Raw genomic sequence first — 17,705 nt, forward strand, 5'->3', positions numbered from 1 at the left:
CTTTCCCTTATATATATATATAACATATCTGAAATAAGTAGACGAAATTGCTTCAGAAATTCAGTTTGCCTCACAAATGCTCCGCAAGTTATCTCAAAAAGTTCAAGTTTGCCCACCTGAATATCCAATAACACTGCCAAGCCAAGTTAGGAGCTTCAGACCAAAGCTCTGATGGGCAACAATAGATGAATGCATAACTTGTACTTTCAATGGCTTTGTCTGACGACTGGTATTTCTCTTTAAAAGAAAAGGAAAAAGGAAGTAATGTATATTTAAGTGAGGACTGCATATATTTCTGTGCAGAAACACAGCATTCCTATGATTGTTTTCAATAATTTATAATATTAATTCATATTCTAATTGCTAACATCTCCTTAAGGAAGGAAAAAAACCAAGAAAGTCTAAACTTTGTTTGCCCTATTAATATTTGAAGGACCTTATTACGCAGTATCAACATATTTAGGCCACTTCATTTTCCACTTTTGGCCTCTTATCAACGTACACGCTGATCTGCTGCATTTTATCGATAAGCAGTCCCACGTGCAACCTAAGACAGCTATGCACATTTGTTCTTCACAACATGACATGGAAATCACACAGCCCACCAAGGGAAGAAACCGATTGTCCAACGACTATTTTTAAAAATACAAATTAAACACACAGTTAAAAAAAGAAAGCATTTCCCCTTATCTCGGTGATGGAAACCTTAATAGACATTACATGTAACAGCTGTTTCTTCTTTGCCTGCATAGGTGGCAAGTTAGAAATACTGCACAACTTTATCTTTAAAGATGTGTTAATGTCTTCGAAATACCTTAAACAATTAAAGGCTGGTAACTCTACTTGCAGTATTTGTTTTTCAGTCGTAGCGGCATTATACATGAACTATTTATTTCATGTGATTAAGTACTGCACTGCAGTAGTTAAGAAAAATTAACTAGAAAATATTATTTCCATGTTCTTACATGGAAGAATCTTGAAATATATCGATATTATGAATATATATATACACATCTAAATACACACGTGAAAAATGAAAGTGTATTTGTAGTTTCACACTTGGATTCAATCAGTAGCAATTTCCATAGTTGTGACTATGAAAGACACAACTTCATACTGTAGGAGAAAAACTAAAGATAGTTTAACTTCACTGATCTGAAGTGACATGCAATTCTAAAATATTACACTTGAAGTTCCTGATCAAACTTTTGTTTTCTGAAAGGAAAAGTAGCCTAGGAACTCCTTTCTAGAAAATGGTGCAAGGCTGTCCATAGTAGGGGAAAAAAAAAACCAAACCAAAAAAACCCCAGCATAAAATAAAAATTTTGAAATTTTGAAATGTCTACTGTGCATATTGTAAATAATATCTCCAACACTGTGTATTATTAAAATATAAACAGCCATTATGGTAGCAGTATCACAAAACTTCACAGCAAAGCCTCTTTTTGCTCAAGATGAGGCAAGTATGTAGATGATATTACTTACCACTATTACTTACCACTATTACTGATTTTGCTTGATCACAGTACTGAAAGTCTCCATATCGAACAGACCTACGTCCCTTCAAATTTATAAAGGAGTAACATTACCACCAACTTCTAAACAAGAAGTTCAAATGCTGTGGTTTACATTAGCATAAACAATACAGTAAAAGTTTCAGATGCACACTGATCACTCTTTCATGTTAGTTTCCTTTTTGAAGTACCATATATAGTTACATACTTGCATTTCCAAAATGCACCCTGTACTTTTTAAAAGAAAATAAAATTACATCACATAAGCAGTTACCTCATATCAAGTTTTCTGTGTATAATACTGTTTTTAAGATGTAACCATCACACTTCTTTTATTTAAAATACTGAAAACTTACCTTCAGTACTAATGCATTGATGATTTTGGTAGAATTTAAGATATTTCAGACATGTCTATACTTTTTAAAAAGTAGATATTAAAAGGTAATTGGATTTCTAAACATACATCTAAAGCACTTGGTTTATTTCAAAACGTTTCCAGTCTTTCTGCACTGTCAATACATAAATTAAAATAGATAGTTGATTCAATTTATAGTGTATTATCAACAGAATAGCTTACTGAGATTTTAGATCTGGTGTGATGCCAAATCATTGTTTCAGGCATAACCTTCTCATGTCTTTTACATACATACACACATGCATATGTATATATGCATTAACATACGTATTTAGAAGTAGGACAGGGATCAACAGTAAGGGAAAATCTCCAAAGCACATGCTACAATATGCAGCATGTGCTCAAGTCAGCACATCTTCAGGAATCAGACAGGAATCTTTTGGTTACCGATATCACAGAAGTACAGTAGTGATAACACAAACTGAAAATCTAGGTCAGTGTTAAGTAATATACAGTGGTTATATTTCCGTTTCCACTGAGCTTCCTGAAGTACTTTAACAACCCAAAATGAAACTCTCATTGCCATTTTGGAAAAGACTTCCTCCCCCCCCAAAAGACATGAGACAACAAAAGCATATAAAAGGAAGCTCATTTTCACAGCACCTGCTTAACAGCCTCACAGCACCAATAACAAAATGAAGCTGTCCCTAGAAAGTGTCCCTTTCTTAAAAAAATGCACACAAGCCACAATACAAGCACAGCTGACAGTGCTTATGGGACTGACATATTAGTTAAAATTATATTCAGCATGTAGTGATTCTGAACTCATGTTCTTTCTAAACACTGTATGAAATGCTTTACCTCTTCCTGCAATTACCATCTGACAATTATGAAAAATAATATTAAATTTTAAAAAATCCACAAATAGTTCCATAAGCACTGAAACAAAAGCAGTCAATAAGGGATTTTATCCCTCACTGGCTGTTGATGGTGTTGACTGGTGTTTCTTTGAGAAACATTTTGCACACTTGGAGCACATATAGGGGCTCCTTCAACATCAGCTCCCTGGTGCGCAACAAAGGATGAGCTAAAGCTGCTGCCTGTCCTTGACAGAGGATTGAGAGACACCCTGCTATCTACACTCACAAGACTTACTGGAATATGGTTACACTGAAACATATATTCAATATTAGATCTGGTTTGGATTGGCCAATGAGTTAAGAAGTTTTAGAGTGGCCTGACACACAGGGCTTAGTCACGTTACCCACAGCCTTTGGGAAAACAAACTACAGTAAGTATAGTCATATATAGTAAACATTAGGGTAAGTATAATTAAAAGTTCTAGCAATTAATGTACTTACATCTCTGTCTACTGTTGTTGCAAAACCAATAGCTTCTTTCTGCGTGCAGTTGACAGCCTTCTGAAGAGTATAAATAACTTGTTCATAGGTATGGACTTCATCATTAAACAACATGCAGTAGTAAGTGTCATTCTTCTCACTTCAAAGCAAGAATTGAATTTATATAATTCCAAGTAATGTAATTAAAAAAAAATAAAAAGTCAACTTGTAGTTTCACCAAGTTTTCCACCAAGCAGGGAATCCAAGACTGGGCTTCCTTTGCTATATGGAACATATCTCAGCAATTTATTTGAGGAGGACTGACCACTCCTAACTTTTATAGGAATGTGCATCTTTCCTGCAAAATTAAGTCTAAAATGACAAAAGACAATAGTCTTTTTTAAGTCCAAAATCTTAAGACAATACTTAAGTCTAAATATTATTTTTGAACATTTGTTGATTATGAATTAATAGTTTCCTACTATGGAAAACACATTTCCTTCCAGTGCAGCTGTGCTCAATACATTCCCTCACAGCTTCTTTGAGATTTCACCCGTCTTGGCATAATTTCGCCACATCTGTTTCCCCAGTATTGCTTAAAGGTCCATCAGACAACAAAAACTTGGCAGTCTCTTAAAAAATCCAAACTTCACAATCCTCAAACCCACAACTTACTACGCTTACATAGATTCAGTGCAATCTTTTGATTCCCATCATTTATTTACACAGCATTCTTACTTACACAACATAAAGTAAGATACTAACAAGATGTCACAAATGAGTCCAGAACTACAATGCCGCAGTACACCTGAACATTCTGTCTGATCTGTAATAAGTGGATCACTAAAAGTACAAAATACTTTTACCATCAGAATTTCAGTAACTTTGACCATAAGAAATTAACCTGCCACTTATTTCACAGTATTGTATTTTACTAATACTTCCTTTTCAATACTAAGAAAATTAAGGTATAATAAGGACATTGTTTCATCATTGCTATGGAGAGAAGCGGGCTGTATAATCAAAAATGTAAAAAATATGAGAAAACCAAATCTACTGAAATTGTTTTAGTCCATTGTCTAGAAAAAAATCATGACAGTTTTAGGAAAGGCAGAAAAGATACTTAAAATCAGAATTTGCATTTTCTATTGTAATTATCTGCAGGCCTTTAAAAGGTAGAAGACAAACACTATACTTACATCATTTCTAAGCCAGGCAATTCATTTTCCTTTTCCCAAGTTAATATATCTACTGCGTATTTAAATGTGATGGCAAAAATATTATAAGCTCTTGCCACCATATCTTCTGGTAAGTGCACAAGAGGATCCTGGAAAATAAATATAAATAGCAATTGAGAAATTAAATGACATTCAAAGCAGAAATCGTCAAATTTGCACCTCTCTGTCAAAGACAATGTAAGCATCTTTAATGACATCTTTCATTAAATGATTTTACATTTAAAAGGAACAGAGTCAATAATCATCCTGTTTTCCCAGTTCTTCACTGACAATCATCAAAGCAGTAATCTCACATTCAATATCTAAATGTTAACTCGCCTCTGGTCACCCACTTAAATATTCACACACTTCTCCGTTTTCATTGTTCCCACTTCTGCATACCTTCAAAGATAGTTCTTCTGAAGAACTTTTAACCTAAGGTGTATTAAAATCTGTTTTTTCCGCGATGCCTTCAAAAACATAATTGGAAATCACTGTATCTTTTGTTCCACTTACCAGTATTAGTAAACTGCAGAATACAAATAACTATGCATCTACTGCCTTGTTTTATATGTAGCACACATTTAGAGACAGTCTTACCTATCCAAACTTATACAACATCCAGGACACTGGGATCATGATTTATGATGCATGTCTCTTAACTGTTGTGGTATATAGATAATTAAATGCCTAAATGTAACTATGTATTTCATGATGATCTGCCCGTGTCTCAGCCTTGTTCAGACAGCTGTTGCCCTTTTTTATATGGAACACGTACCCACTTGGGCCCATTCCGCACTCTCCAGGGTACCCTCCATTTGACATCTGCAACAGCCACTATAAACTCATCCTCCTCTCTCTGCCAGAGCAGAATGGCTGCTGCTGCAGGTGGGGGAACTGAGATGAAGAGGGGGAGAAAGAGGAGTGCTGCCTCAGCCTGCAAAGTCAAAGTGACTACTTTTTGGAGCAGTAAATGAGAACCACCACCGACTCCCAATCAGGTAGTACAGGTACCACTGCCATCTCCTTCCAATCCGTTTCAAGGGATTTGTTTGTTAACAGAAAATATTAAAACTTCTTCTCTGAAAGGATTCTTCTTCTACTATTTCACATTTTTGATGTTCAGAACAAGTAGTCCCTGTTCTATAAAGCTGGAAAGGGAACACTACGTGCCCTGCCAGTCACCTAGACATATACTATACCTTGGGTCACTGACTCAACTTGTCATTTGATATTTTGAAGTATGTGTAATTGCTTGCCAATTAAAATACCTAACAGTAGCCCAATCTCTGCTTTAGGATTACCCAATACCAAATTCTGTGTTTCACTGCAGTTTATTTGTATAAAAATCGCCACAATAAACTTTTCAGAACTTAAGTCTGTGTTACCTGCAGGAGGCCCTTGACAGTCAGCAATTCACCTGTACTAAGTTTATCCACCTTCTCCCCAAGATTCTTTGGGAATATTTGGAAACTTTTCAGGAATGTTACTAACTGCCATTTCTCTTTTTTGGCTTCATTTAAAACTTTTCTAGGGTACGGAGAACTATCAGTCACCAAAAGCAAAGGCAAACCTTAAGCAGCAGCACTGCCTCTGTTCCCAGCACCTTCAACACAGACACACATCTGGGCAAGGCAGGAAACAAACTCCAATAATTCTCAAACGATCCTTGGCCTACCCTGAACACAACACCGCATAACGTAATAGATCTCAATCCCCATCGCTCACGGGGATAAACACAAAGCCCTAATGTTTCTGTCAGTCACACTCACTGTGTGAGTATCTTTGGACACAGAAGTAGCAGTCCACCCAAGATTTCAGAACAAGAGTTTTCTAAGGTTGCTGGCTAAAGTAAACTGGCATGTAGATCAAGTGGTGAGTCCATGCAGAAGTGCTAATCTTAGGGCTGAAATAGTGAGAGAAGGACCACTGCGACTGCAAATACAGTTACAGTTGCTTCACTTAAACCATCACATCAGCAAAATTACTACAAAAATTTGCCTTATGTTTTCCCTTCAAAAAAATCTCACACAAATTAATTACATAAGAACATACATGAAGGGTTAAACCAGAAGCTCAACTAGCCACTCACACCCCCGACATGAAGTAACAATACTAAGGGAAGAGTATAAGAAAAAGAGAGAATGCTCCTCTAGGTCTCCAGCAACTCAAGACGCTAATACTTCCCACACCAAAGATGGTACCTGTAATTTTAAATGGCCATTGATCATTTTTTCCCCTCCAAACATGTTAAATTTCCTTTTGAACTATATAAACTTTTAACAATGGTGCTTTGTAACAGTTAGTCCAACAGCTTGAGTTCATACTGTAATAAGTAGTATGTCTCTTTGCATTTAGCATGTCCAAGTAGTTATGCTATGAGAAATGGTGAAGATATGTTCTCTATTTACTTTCTCCATACCAAACAAGATTTTATAGACCTCTATCTTATTACATCTCCATTATGGATTTCCTGTAACAGCAAGCTATTTTGATTTAAAAAATCTGTGCACTTTACTTTGGTAAGAATTGGAACATATGTTGCACAGACAGCTTAATTTGGCTTCTTCATGCACATGATTATGTACAGGGTTTTTTTTCACATGGCAGACTCCCTTCACCTTTCAGAGTAAGACAGAAAAACAAAGAAACAGAACTAAAGCTGCAGAGGCGACCAAGAGCATACAAATGGAGATATAGCCTTCAAGTGGAAAATGTCATTCTAAAGAACTCCTTAAGTTCGACGTTAACTTTGTCTAACATAGTGTGGTTCAAATATTACTACTAAATTTCTTCCCATCTCCCATGCATGGTATACAAGACCAAAAATAACCTCATATGAATGATTTATACATATATAAACACACACAGAGATAACAGTGTTTTGAAACATGCCGCCTCAATCGTTACTACCTCTTCTTCTGCAGTCTCTGAAGTGTTAAGTTCATGCTTTTGACAGTAAGGACCTTCCTTCCAAGCTTCTGTATCACCACAGTCACAGAAACCTCCTCCACCTGATGTTGTCATCTGAAATTATTTTAAAAAATGAACCAACAGTTCATCTGAATATTCATATACATACATGCAAATTCAGAAATGAGTCGTTATAGCTGAACTACAAAAGCATGATCTAGCCAGTACCCTGTTAAAATAGCACAGTGAAACCATGCCTGCACTTCCATGACAGCTGAAAGCTCATCTACTTCATCAGCCTGCATGTGCCAAAAGAAAAGGAAAAAAAACCCCAACCTTCAAACACCCACATTCTGCCCCACCTGAAGGCTGTGGGTCTTTCCTGGTTTTCAGTTTTTCAGAATCTATTACTTGCAAAGCCATCTGTACTATCTCAGATTCTCACATTTCTAATCTGAACAAAGCTAAACTGTTTCATACAGGACTATTACACAGAGAGAAAAAGATACCTTGTTTACAGTAGAAGGAATTTACAGGCAACACTTAAATTGTTTACGTAAGTCTTACTAATCACAGAGAAAAGTACTGGAAAACTGTTATGTTTACACTGTTTTAATAAAATTTTTTCTACAGCTAAGACCAATTTAGTTAAGTGTAATGATACTCTTTTTGAACCACAACTATTAGCTGATCCATAGAATTCTTTCACCTATTTTTGGCATATAGATCCGTTCTGTACATACTGTAGGAAATACCTGTATCAACAAAATTACACTTCTGGACATCACCTAGACTTGTTAATTCACTAAGCTTGCCAACTAAAACCTACATACAAGTATAATGATATCAGCAAATTGGGTTGGCTTTCTTGTGGCAACTTGTTGTGTTTGGGGTTCCCCCCCCCCCTAAATCTTAGTGGTCACTATAACCATGCAGTGATCGGATTTACATTAACAGCAGTGCAGTATTGTCAAACACAGATTTACAGAAAGGCTGCACTGGTAATTTTCACTTAGCTTCTTAGTTTAAAAACACACCAAGGCCCCCTTGGTTTTGTTTGCAGGGATTTTTTAACTAATCTGTACTACTAATAACAGTATATTACTAAAACCCAGCATCTACAGTTTTATTTTCTGTTTTAACTTTATGTTTAAAAACAAGCAAAAATCCTGCTATTGTACAGAATTTGATAATTCAGCTGTTTAAATGAAGCAAATTGTAAATAAAAATGGTTTCTTAATTAAGGATTTTAGTATTTTTTAAAATCAAACATCAAGGTCAAAGCAAGTACAAAACCAGCTCTAATGCTGTAAAATTCACTAAAGAGCACACGCTAAAAATAACATACATTTGTAAACTTAACTCTTGCGCATAGAATTTAATTGCTTAATATTTCAGAAGTGTTAAGTTTCAGAATGTACACAGATCAAAACACTCAAGTACTTGTGAGATTATTTCAGACATAATTCAAACCTTGTGTTCATCCACCATTTTAAAATTATGTATACATTCTTAAACTTTAAACAAGGAGTTTCATACACATACAAAATTATAAATGACTACACCCTATATTCCAGCAGTATTACTAACCCTGTATCGGTGCTCTCTATGAATGCTTCCAAGAAAGCACTCCATGCATAACACACAAGTTGGGTCAACCGCACAGTCTCTGAAAACAGCAACAAAACACACACAAAAAAAGAAAAAGGGAAGCATTAAACAAGTAGTTTTTCCTTTAATTACACATTTTACAGCAGGTAATTTTCAAATATCACCAATATGAACCTTATGACTAATATATACATTCTTCTGAAAGACAAAAGGGATGGCTTCCAAGGAGAGGGAAACAAATGAAGGAGAAAACAAATTTTTTAACAGAGGAGGCTTTAAAATATTGTCTGGGTAGCATGTATATTTGGGCAATATAGCCATTGCCTTCAAGAGGTGAGGGAAGTATATAAGCAAGTAAACAGATGAATTATAGAACACAGTACGGACAGGTAAACGGTATAAACTCAAGCAAGTTCTCTCAAGTACAGCATTAACAATCTACAGTCTCCAGCAATCAGAGAAGACATCTTTTTCACTGAACACTGGGAAGAAAAACAGCACACAACAGATTAGATCAAACCTCTGCTTCTAAGTTTAGCCTTACAAGCTCACTGAAGAGGTCCAAGATTACAATTTTGTCAACCAGGAGATAAGAGACCATAATAAGGTCCTGTCTACAAGCACTGCTATATTAGAGAGAAGTAATATTTCTCTCAAAAGGGGCTAAACAAATGAATGAGAGGATTATGATTTACATTAAGTGTCTCCCTGAGAAATACTGAAAACACATGAACTTGTGTAATGCAACTGACTTCAAGGCACCTCCAGATTAAAGGAGCAAGGTTTTGCAATGTAAAAATAACTACCAAGAGAATGAATGCCTTATGATGGTTATTATTAAAACAAGAATTCAGAGAAAGAACTTTGTTCAAAACAAAATACCAGCAATCTTACGAAATATTATTACCAAGAATTCTCTTAATTTCATTTCAGCAAATAAATTAAATCAGGTGATCACTGAAAGATAATCTGGCAATCATGCCTAACTATGCATAAAGAACCATTTTCACATTTGTTTTCTCCACAGGAGCCATTAAAGGTGAAAATGGCAAAGCAAACTTATACAAAGCTCTTCTGTTTCAGAATAATTTATGTTCATGGTTTTTCTTTTAATTATTAAAAAAAATCAAAACCACTTGTTGCAACAATATGCCTACAGGATTGGGTAGATCAGTTCTACAATATTGGGTATCGATTCTTCAGAGCTCTAAATGTGTGGCAATGTACTTACAAACCCAGTACCATCTGCCAAGAAGTAAGAGTGCTTATACCTAAACCAGAGGCAAACCTTTAAGTTTCACAACTGGACAGAAAAGCTACTGCTTTTAATGTATGTCATGGACTCAGAAAACAATTACTTTCTGTATCCCACAAAAGTTTAATTTAAACTCTCATTATCTTCATTATCAGCTATAAGTCAAAGAAAATTATTAACACACAACAGGAAACATTAATGGGTTTATAGCTACGTTCAATACCTAATCAAAAGATGAGAGACTCCATCTTCACAGCAGCAACAGCAAAAAATGTTTTGTATTCACTGCTGATCCTGACTTGAGCTGAAGATTGGACCCTTTCTAATCTTAATGACATTATGATTATATTGCTGTGTTCAAATAATTTTTTCTACTGAAAGACCCTGAGTATGAACAGTACATTCATTCTCTAAATCCTACACCAATGGATTGCATCTTTCTATGTTTTCATCATAACTGACAGTATTTGCAAGGATATACTTTAGATACTGGGTTGTTTCTCTTGAAAAATCAAGTATTCAGTACAAACTAACAGAAGTCCCACAGTTTTCATTAGTCCATTTGAAGAGTATTTGATCATTAACACATTACTTCTAGGCTACAATGCGATTTGACTTAAAACACTAGTTCTGCAGTTTGGTTTTTTAGGACCAGATTTCATGGAAATCCTTTTTATAGCCTCTGATAATCTTCAGTCTCCCTACACAGATCTCTCCACTTTTTCACAGGTATGAAGGAAGACCCTAAGAACACCTGAGAGGAAATGGAGTTTTCTTAGTGGTTGAAAGTATCTAAAGTACCCATCAGTTTAATCCCATCCACCTCCAAATAACATGTCTCAAAATATTTGCAAAACTACCTATTCTAACTGATCATTGAAATAGAAATGCAGAAGAGGCAGCTTGCTGAGTTAAGTGTCTCAGGTCTGCCCTGAATCAGAACTTCAGTAAGGCCAATAAAGTACCATCTTTCCAGAAAAGGAGAGCACTAGACAGTAAATTCTTCTATAATCATCCTCTCCTTGGAAATGAAAGAGATGGAAAACCAGAAAAATAAACCCTCAGAATAAGACAGATGTTCCCTCCCTCCATCACCCCACCAAGTGTTCAAGTGTCCAAGAGAGTGGTAGGAACCATACAAAACAAGAAGAATCTGTGTGAGAGAGAGTACAAACTCAACTACAGATGGTTCAGGAACGAGAACATGATGAGTATACAGCTAGCTAACACACTAGCTTAAAACTGCAGATTTTTTAAATACTTGTAATTGGTTAGTAATTTCCTGTCCTCTTTCAGGTAAAAAGGTATTTTCAGAGAGATCTAGAGATAAAGGTAGGGAAGGAACAAGACGCTGGTACGCCTGTATTAGCATTCAATAGACTGGTTTATCAGGTCATGGAAAGAGGTCTAATATACAGGAATTAAACACCTGCGTTACACATGCATACATCTGACCACCTACTTCTGATTAATGCCCTTAAATCACACAGTTCACCCCCCATTTTCTTTATCTTTTCTTTTGTGCAGAAAACACTCTACATTATAGTAATTAATATTTTTTCATTTACAAATCCATAGCACGTTAATTTTGCCCTGGCCCCACCTGTCATGCAATACTGCAAGATTACTTTAAAAATACATTTGGGTATTAAATTTTCATTAGGCCAGAATATTCTTATCAAAAACTGTTCATGACTTCAGATTATAAATACTTCACAATGGTTGAACTACCTGCAAGAATAAGTCGGCTCTCCCACTTTAAAAACACGGCCACAAAGATGGGAAGGTTTGTTCGCTTGCTCAAGCTTTGGAAAACCAAATGCAGGATCTTCGCCACAAAGATACCATTCCATCGGTCCCAGCAAAACGTGTTGTGCCAGCATGTCTTCTCTCTGTGGGGCAGGGTTAGGACCCCTGCAGTAAATTTTTGGTACATAATAGGCCAGATGCTGGTATACTTCTTTCTGAAGGTCATTTGCTTGCAGCCATTTCTTTTAAATTAAAAGGAATGAGAACACAAATTGATCATTAATAAAAATACCAAACATAGTTCTAACCATCAAGATGAATTTTTTTATTGCTAAATCAAAAATCTGAAATGGTATTGCAAAACTAGAAGGCCATGCTTCCTTCTAAGTGCTAAATCTAGACAATCTCAGAAAAAAGACATTCAGAATGGAATAATTTGATAATCTGCTTGCAAATTTTAACCTTTTGACACACAAAATGCTTTTCAAAACCACAAGATTTGAAAGACCATATTTTTAAAAATTTTCCTCCAGGATGCATGACAAGTGAAATATCCCAACATTAGCTGTGACTTTTAGGATAAGCCCTAGATTGTGCTGATTGCATTTCTCTGGAGTGCAGGCTGATGCTGCCAGCTGGGGACACAGAGCAGCACCAAAAAACTGGAGTTGGCAAGGAACAGGCAAAGACAAAAAGTACAAGAATGGCAAACACAGCATTAGGTAACAGTCCTCCTCTCATTTAATTTCAACAAATTACTTATGAAAAGGGGGGGGGGGGGGAATCTCCCACCACCAAAATAACTTCTCTGAATTGCTATTTCAAGTGTTAGAAATTCATGGTGTTAGATCCATGAATTCTTGTATAAAGTTTGCATGCCAGGGCTTTGGTAGCAGGGGGATACAAGGGTGGCTTCTGTGAGAAGTTGCTTCCCCTGTGTCTGACAGAGCCAAAGCCAGCCAGCTCCCACAGACCCACAGCTGGCCAAGGCTGGTAGCACCTCTGGGATAATGTATTTAAGGAGTAAAAAAACCAAACAACTGAGCAACTGCAGCCAGGACTGAGAATATGCAAGAGCAACCGCTCTGCAGCCCCCCAGGTCAGTGCAGGATGGGGGGCAGGAGGGGCTCCAGGCACCGGCGCAGAGATGCCCCGGCAGCCCGCGGTGGAGCCCACGGTGGGGCAGGCTGTGCCCTCAGCCCATGGAGGTCAGCGGGAGCAGATCCCCACCTGCAGCCGGGGAGGACCCCACGCCAGGGCAGGGGATGCCCAAAGGAGGCTGTGACCCCGTGGGAAGCCCACGCTGGAGCAGGCTCCTGGCAGGACCCGTGGCCCCATGCAGAGAGGAGCCCAGGCTGGAGCAGGGTTGCTGGCAGGGCTTGTGACCCTGCAGGGACCCACGCTGGAGCGGTCTGCTCCTGAAGGACGGCACCCCATGGGAGGGACCCCCGTGGGGCGGTTTGTGAAGAACCGTGGCCCCTGGGAAGGACCCAAGTAGGAGAAGTTCATGGAGGACTGTCTCCTGTGGGAGGGACCCCAGGCTGGAGCAGGGGCAGAGTGTGAGGACCCTCCCCCTGAGGAGGAAGGTGCAGCAGAGACAGTGTGTGATGAACTGACAGCAGCCCCTGCTCTCTGTCCCTCTACACCGCTGGAGGGGACGTAGAGAATTCAGGAGTAAACCTGGGCATGGAAAGGAGGGAGGGATGGGGGGAAGGTGTTTTTAAGATTCATTTTTATTTCTCATTATCCTAATCTGATTTGATTGGTAATAAATGAAACCAATTTTCCCCAAGTCAAGTTTGTCTTGCCTGTGACAGTAATCACTGCATGATCTCCCTGTCCTCATCTCAACCCACGAGCCTTTGAATATATGTTCTCTCCCCTGCCCAGCTAAGGTGAGGAGCAATAAAGCAGCTTTTGGTGGGCACCTGGTGTCCAGCCAGGGTCAACCCACCACAATTCTCTTAATCAGTTGTAAAAAACAATGTTGACAGAGCATTTAAAAGCCAAACCACTGTACCTGCTATAAGCCACTGAAAAACTCACAGCTCTTTCTAGGTTTCTTTTTTTCCCCTTGTATACATACACAAAGTAAAAAAAAAAATCCCCTAGGACAACATTTGTTTTATTTCTGCCTTGTGGATCACAATTTTATAAAGATTTAAACTGTAAATTAAGGCTGCAAGGCTTTTATAATAAACAAACAGGAGCAAGCGCGTACTGCAAGCATGCACTGATTAAATCCTGTGTTACATAAACAGCCTTAGTATGCTGTTTCTCACTCTAAGTATGACAACCAGATACCCTCTGGCAACTTCAAAGAATTTAGAATCAACCTAAAACTGTACATGAAAACCAAGAATTAATTATACCAAAATAAATGCGTTTGGTAACCAAATCTTAAAGCTTGATTTACTCTGAATTATTTATGACTTACTCTAAAGAACTTGTTTGAGACAACACAGTTGTAGTAAGTTCTTCAGGATACAGACATACAGAGTCAGCAGAGTATTTGTACCATTTAAGAACTGCTGCATTTTTGCCCTTTTTAAAAATAATCATAGTATTTTCATTTTCTAGACTACGTTTTCTAAAGCAGAACTTCATATTAAATAACCCTTATTTGTCAGTACAGCTCTTTGTAAATAATATGCTTTCTTCACTTCTCTTTTGCTAAATTTGACTTCTTAAAATCATAATCAATACACTCAATCTTTCTGTATTTATCTAGCTTTGATAGTCAAAGCCCAGATTTTTTCCAAGAAAGTCCATGGGAAAAGGTTGCCAAAAAGCCTTATCCAACAATCAAGAAACATATAGATAATCTCACCATTCCCACCAGGACTCAAAAAGTACCACACAAAAATGAAAAAAGTAAAGTTTTCATTACTAAGAATTTGATTTGGTTTTTCTTCCTAGTTCATTAATCTTTTCCTCTCCTTTCCAATTAGTAAAAGAATTTTTAGATTATTTTCTAGGGCATATATTAGTTACTATGCCTGCATTTTTCTCAGCAAAATACCTTTAATTTCAGCCTTTTGATTCAGCAGTACATTACTAATTTCTATCTAGAAAATACACAGTGCATATTAGCTATGCTACAAGCTCAGACAAATACCTAACCAGAGAAAATTCTTGTTCCTCGAGTAAATGGCTTTCCCATCCCCAAAATCCTGGGAGTACTTGCCTGAAAGTTAGGTGTGGCAACACTGAACATCATCACACCTACAACTCTTTGCAGAGCCAGTTCTATACACAAAACTGTGCATATAGTTTTGAAAATCAGATCCTGGCTAAAAGAGTATCAGAAGGAAGTACAACCTACTAGGACACAGAAACAGATGTCACTCCAAGAGCTATCAGAAAAGCACTAAGTACTGTTACGCATGTCAAATTTTTACTAGATATATATAAATATGCAAACATACATTGTGCTGCCTTTCTAAATCACTACCTGGGAGGCACTGAACTCCAGCAAAACTACTCAAAACTTTGGAATTTGTTGTGTAAAAAAAACATTTTGTATTTAGGCAGGTCTTCAATTAGTATTTGTCTATCATCTAACCTGAAGTCATATGTAAGAAAATCTAATGTTTAGCTCTCCCAGGAGAGGTTTTTATTAAAAAGGGAAGTGTATGCCTCTTCACTTCCTCCTCCCTCAGACTTACTCTCCTGCAGCAATTTTTGACTGCCCTGGGAAAAAAACCAAAGAAACCCCAACAAAACAAAACCAAAAACATCAACAGAAAATTGATCAAACAACATTTTATGTAATTAAATATCTAACGGGCCATCAGGGTTTCTAACAAATCCACATCTAAGAGATACTAGAACAAAATATATAATACAAATAAGCCACAAAAGAACTCAGTTTACTGTTTCAAAAGCTAAAAGGTAGAATTTATGTTTTTCTTAGCTACACAAATAGATACTTGTATTTGAGCAACGTAGGCTCATGCTCTGTTACAGATAATTTATTCTTTTGATCGCTGTTCTTTGGCAGTTTATCGTTAAGTTGTTGCAATGAGAAACTGAAGCATAAACTGCTGTAACTATATCTTTGGACTGGCACTTGTTTTGTTAATATTGTGCTATCAACAAAGTAATGCTACAGGCAAAGGAAGGAGAAAAAACAACACTAAAACCCAAGTATGTTGTTTACATATACAATCAGGCAGTGCCAGCAGCATTTAGCTGATAGTGCACTGTAGATTTGAGAGCAATAGATTTCAGAATTGTAAAAATGAGAAAGAACTGACTAAAGTTAAAGTTGTACCTATAGTGAATTCCTAAATGTGTTCCACTTGGAGCACGTTTGCCTGGGGGCTACCTACAGTGTGACCCCAAAAAAACCCCACATTTGTTACTCAGGCAGACAAGGTAGTCTGGGCTGTTTGGACTACTTTATGAAGTGTTTGGTGGAATTACTGGGTTTGCTGTTGAGGGGGAGGGAAGACTAATCCTGGAGCTAAACTAGCTATGACATAGCTAACTATGCACATTTGCCCATCTAATCATACCTTCGACTGCACTGTAGATACACCAGCACAATCTGAGAATAATGTGAATTACAACATTGTCTTATTTTCTTTTGGAAAATAGACAATATAATTCTCATCAACACACACACAGCCAGCTCTTTCAGGTCTTACCCTACAGATACACACACAAGCAGTCCCAGGTGCTGTCCCAGTATTTTAATGTATAAATCCAGTTCCTTAAAGGCACAAGTGTCTATGAGATCTGGCATTTATGCCAGAAATAAAAATTTATCTGAAAACTTTACCTTCAAGACTTCAGTTCCCTTAAAACTACTCTTCATAAAAGCAGGAAAAGTATATAAGCAAAAGCAGATTGCTCCAAATATTACATTGATTTTACCAATGTTTCCTCTACAAACGTCCCATTCCAATAGTCCTGGGCTTAACTAGCGCAAGCTTTTGCTAGAACTGCATCTTAAATACTGGGAAGAACGGAAGAACCCTGTAATGAAACTTCAGCGCTAACGAGCATATCTGGGGTCACGCATCCACCTAAACCAGCGAGGGGATGGGGGTCTTCTCTGGACGAGGAGATGCGAAAGGCAGCAGGCGAGGCCGGAGAACCGAGGAGGCGAGGAAGCAGCAGAGGACGGAACGAACACACCGAGCCGCGGCCCCGCTGCCCCCGCCGAGCCCCCGAGCGGCGGGGAGGAGCGGCCGCCCCGGGCAGGCGGTGACCGCGTCCCGGCGGCGTGCGGGGAGCCACCTGCGCCAGCCGGAACAACAGGAAAAGCCGCCTGCTCGCTGCCATCCATTTCGGCTACCGCAACAGCGACGCCGGCGACAACAGCGGGCTACGGCCGGGCACCGGCGCCCGCTGCCGCCCAGGGGTGCCCCTGCGGCCCGCCCGGGCGGCGACACCCCCTCACGGACAGCCTGCCCACGCCCCCGCCCCGGCCGCAGCCTGGTCCCGGGCCCAGGAACGGCCCCCGGCCCTCCCGGCCCCGCCGCCGGCCGGGCAGGCCGGTGCCGCCCGCCGGCCTCGCGAGCCCCCGCTCCGTCCCCGCCCCGAGTTCTTCTCGCCCTTCCGCCCCGGGCCCGCCGCCTCACCACGGCGATCTCCTCGGCGGAGCACTCCAGCAGGCTCTTGTCAATAGCCTGCACCTCCGCCTCCAAGTCCGCCGCCATCTTCTCTCCGCCCCCCGCGCCGCCGCCGCCGCCGAGGCAAGGACGCCCGGAACCGGGCCCGGCCGGCCGCTCAGCCCGGGGA

General features: G+C 38.8%; 1 protein-coding gene across 2 annotated transcripts in view; it reads right to left on the bottom strand.

Moving 5' to 3' along the window:
• UBR2 (ubiquitin protein ligase E3 component n-recognin 2) overlaps positions 1–17,705 on the bottom strand; it is a 60,241-nt gene extending 42,536 nt beyond the window's left edge. For both annotated transcript variants that reach the window (XM_080408629.1, XM_080408630.1), the window contains exons 1-8: positions 17,546–17,705; positions 11,937–12,196; positions 8,930–9,008; positions 7,340–7,453; positions 4,409–4,536; positions 3,231–3,369; positions 1,499–1,561; positions 117–237 (exon numbers count right to left, since the gene is read on the bottom strand). In XM_080408629.1, the coding sequence (XP_080264755.1) occupies positions 117–237; positions 1,499–1,561; positions 3,231–3,369; positions 4,409–4,536; positions 7,340–7,453; positions 8,930–9,008; positions 11,937–12,196; positions 17,546–17,623 (982 nt within the window). In that variant the 5' untranslated portion in view covers positions 17,624–17,705. The remainder of the gene's footprint in view (positions 1–116; positions 238–1,498; positions 1,562–3,230; positions 3,370–4,408; positions 4,537–7,339; positions 7,454–8,929; positions 9,009–11,936; positions 12,197–17,545) is intronic.

Source organism: Falco punctatus, assembly GCF_963210335.1.
Source record: "Falco punctatus genome assembly, chromosome: 12".
In the NCBI taxonomy this organism is placed as follows: Eukaryota; Metazoa; Chordata; class Aves; order Falconiformes; family Falconidae; genus Falco; species Falco punctatus.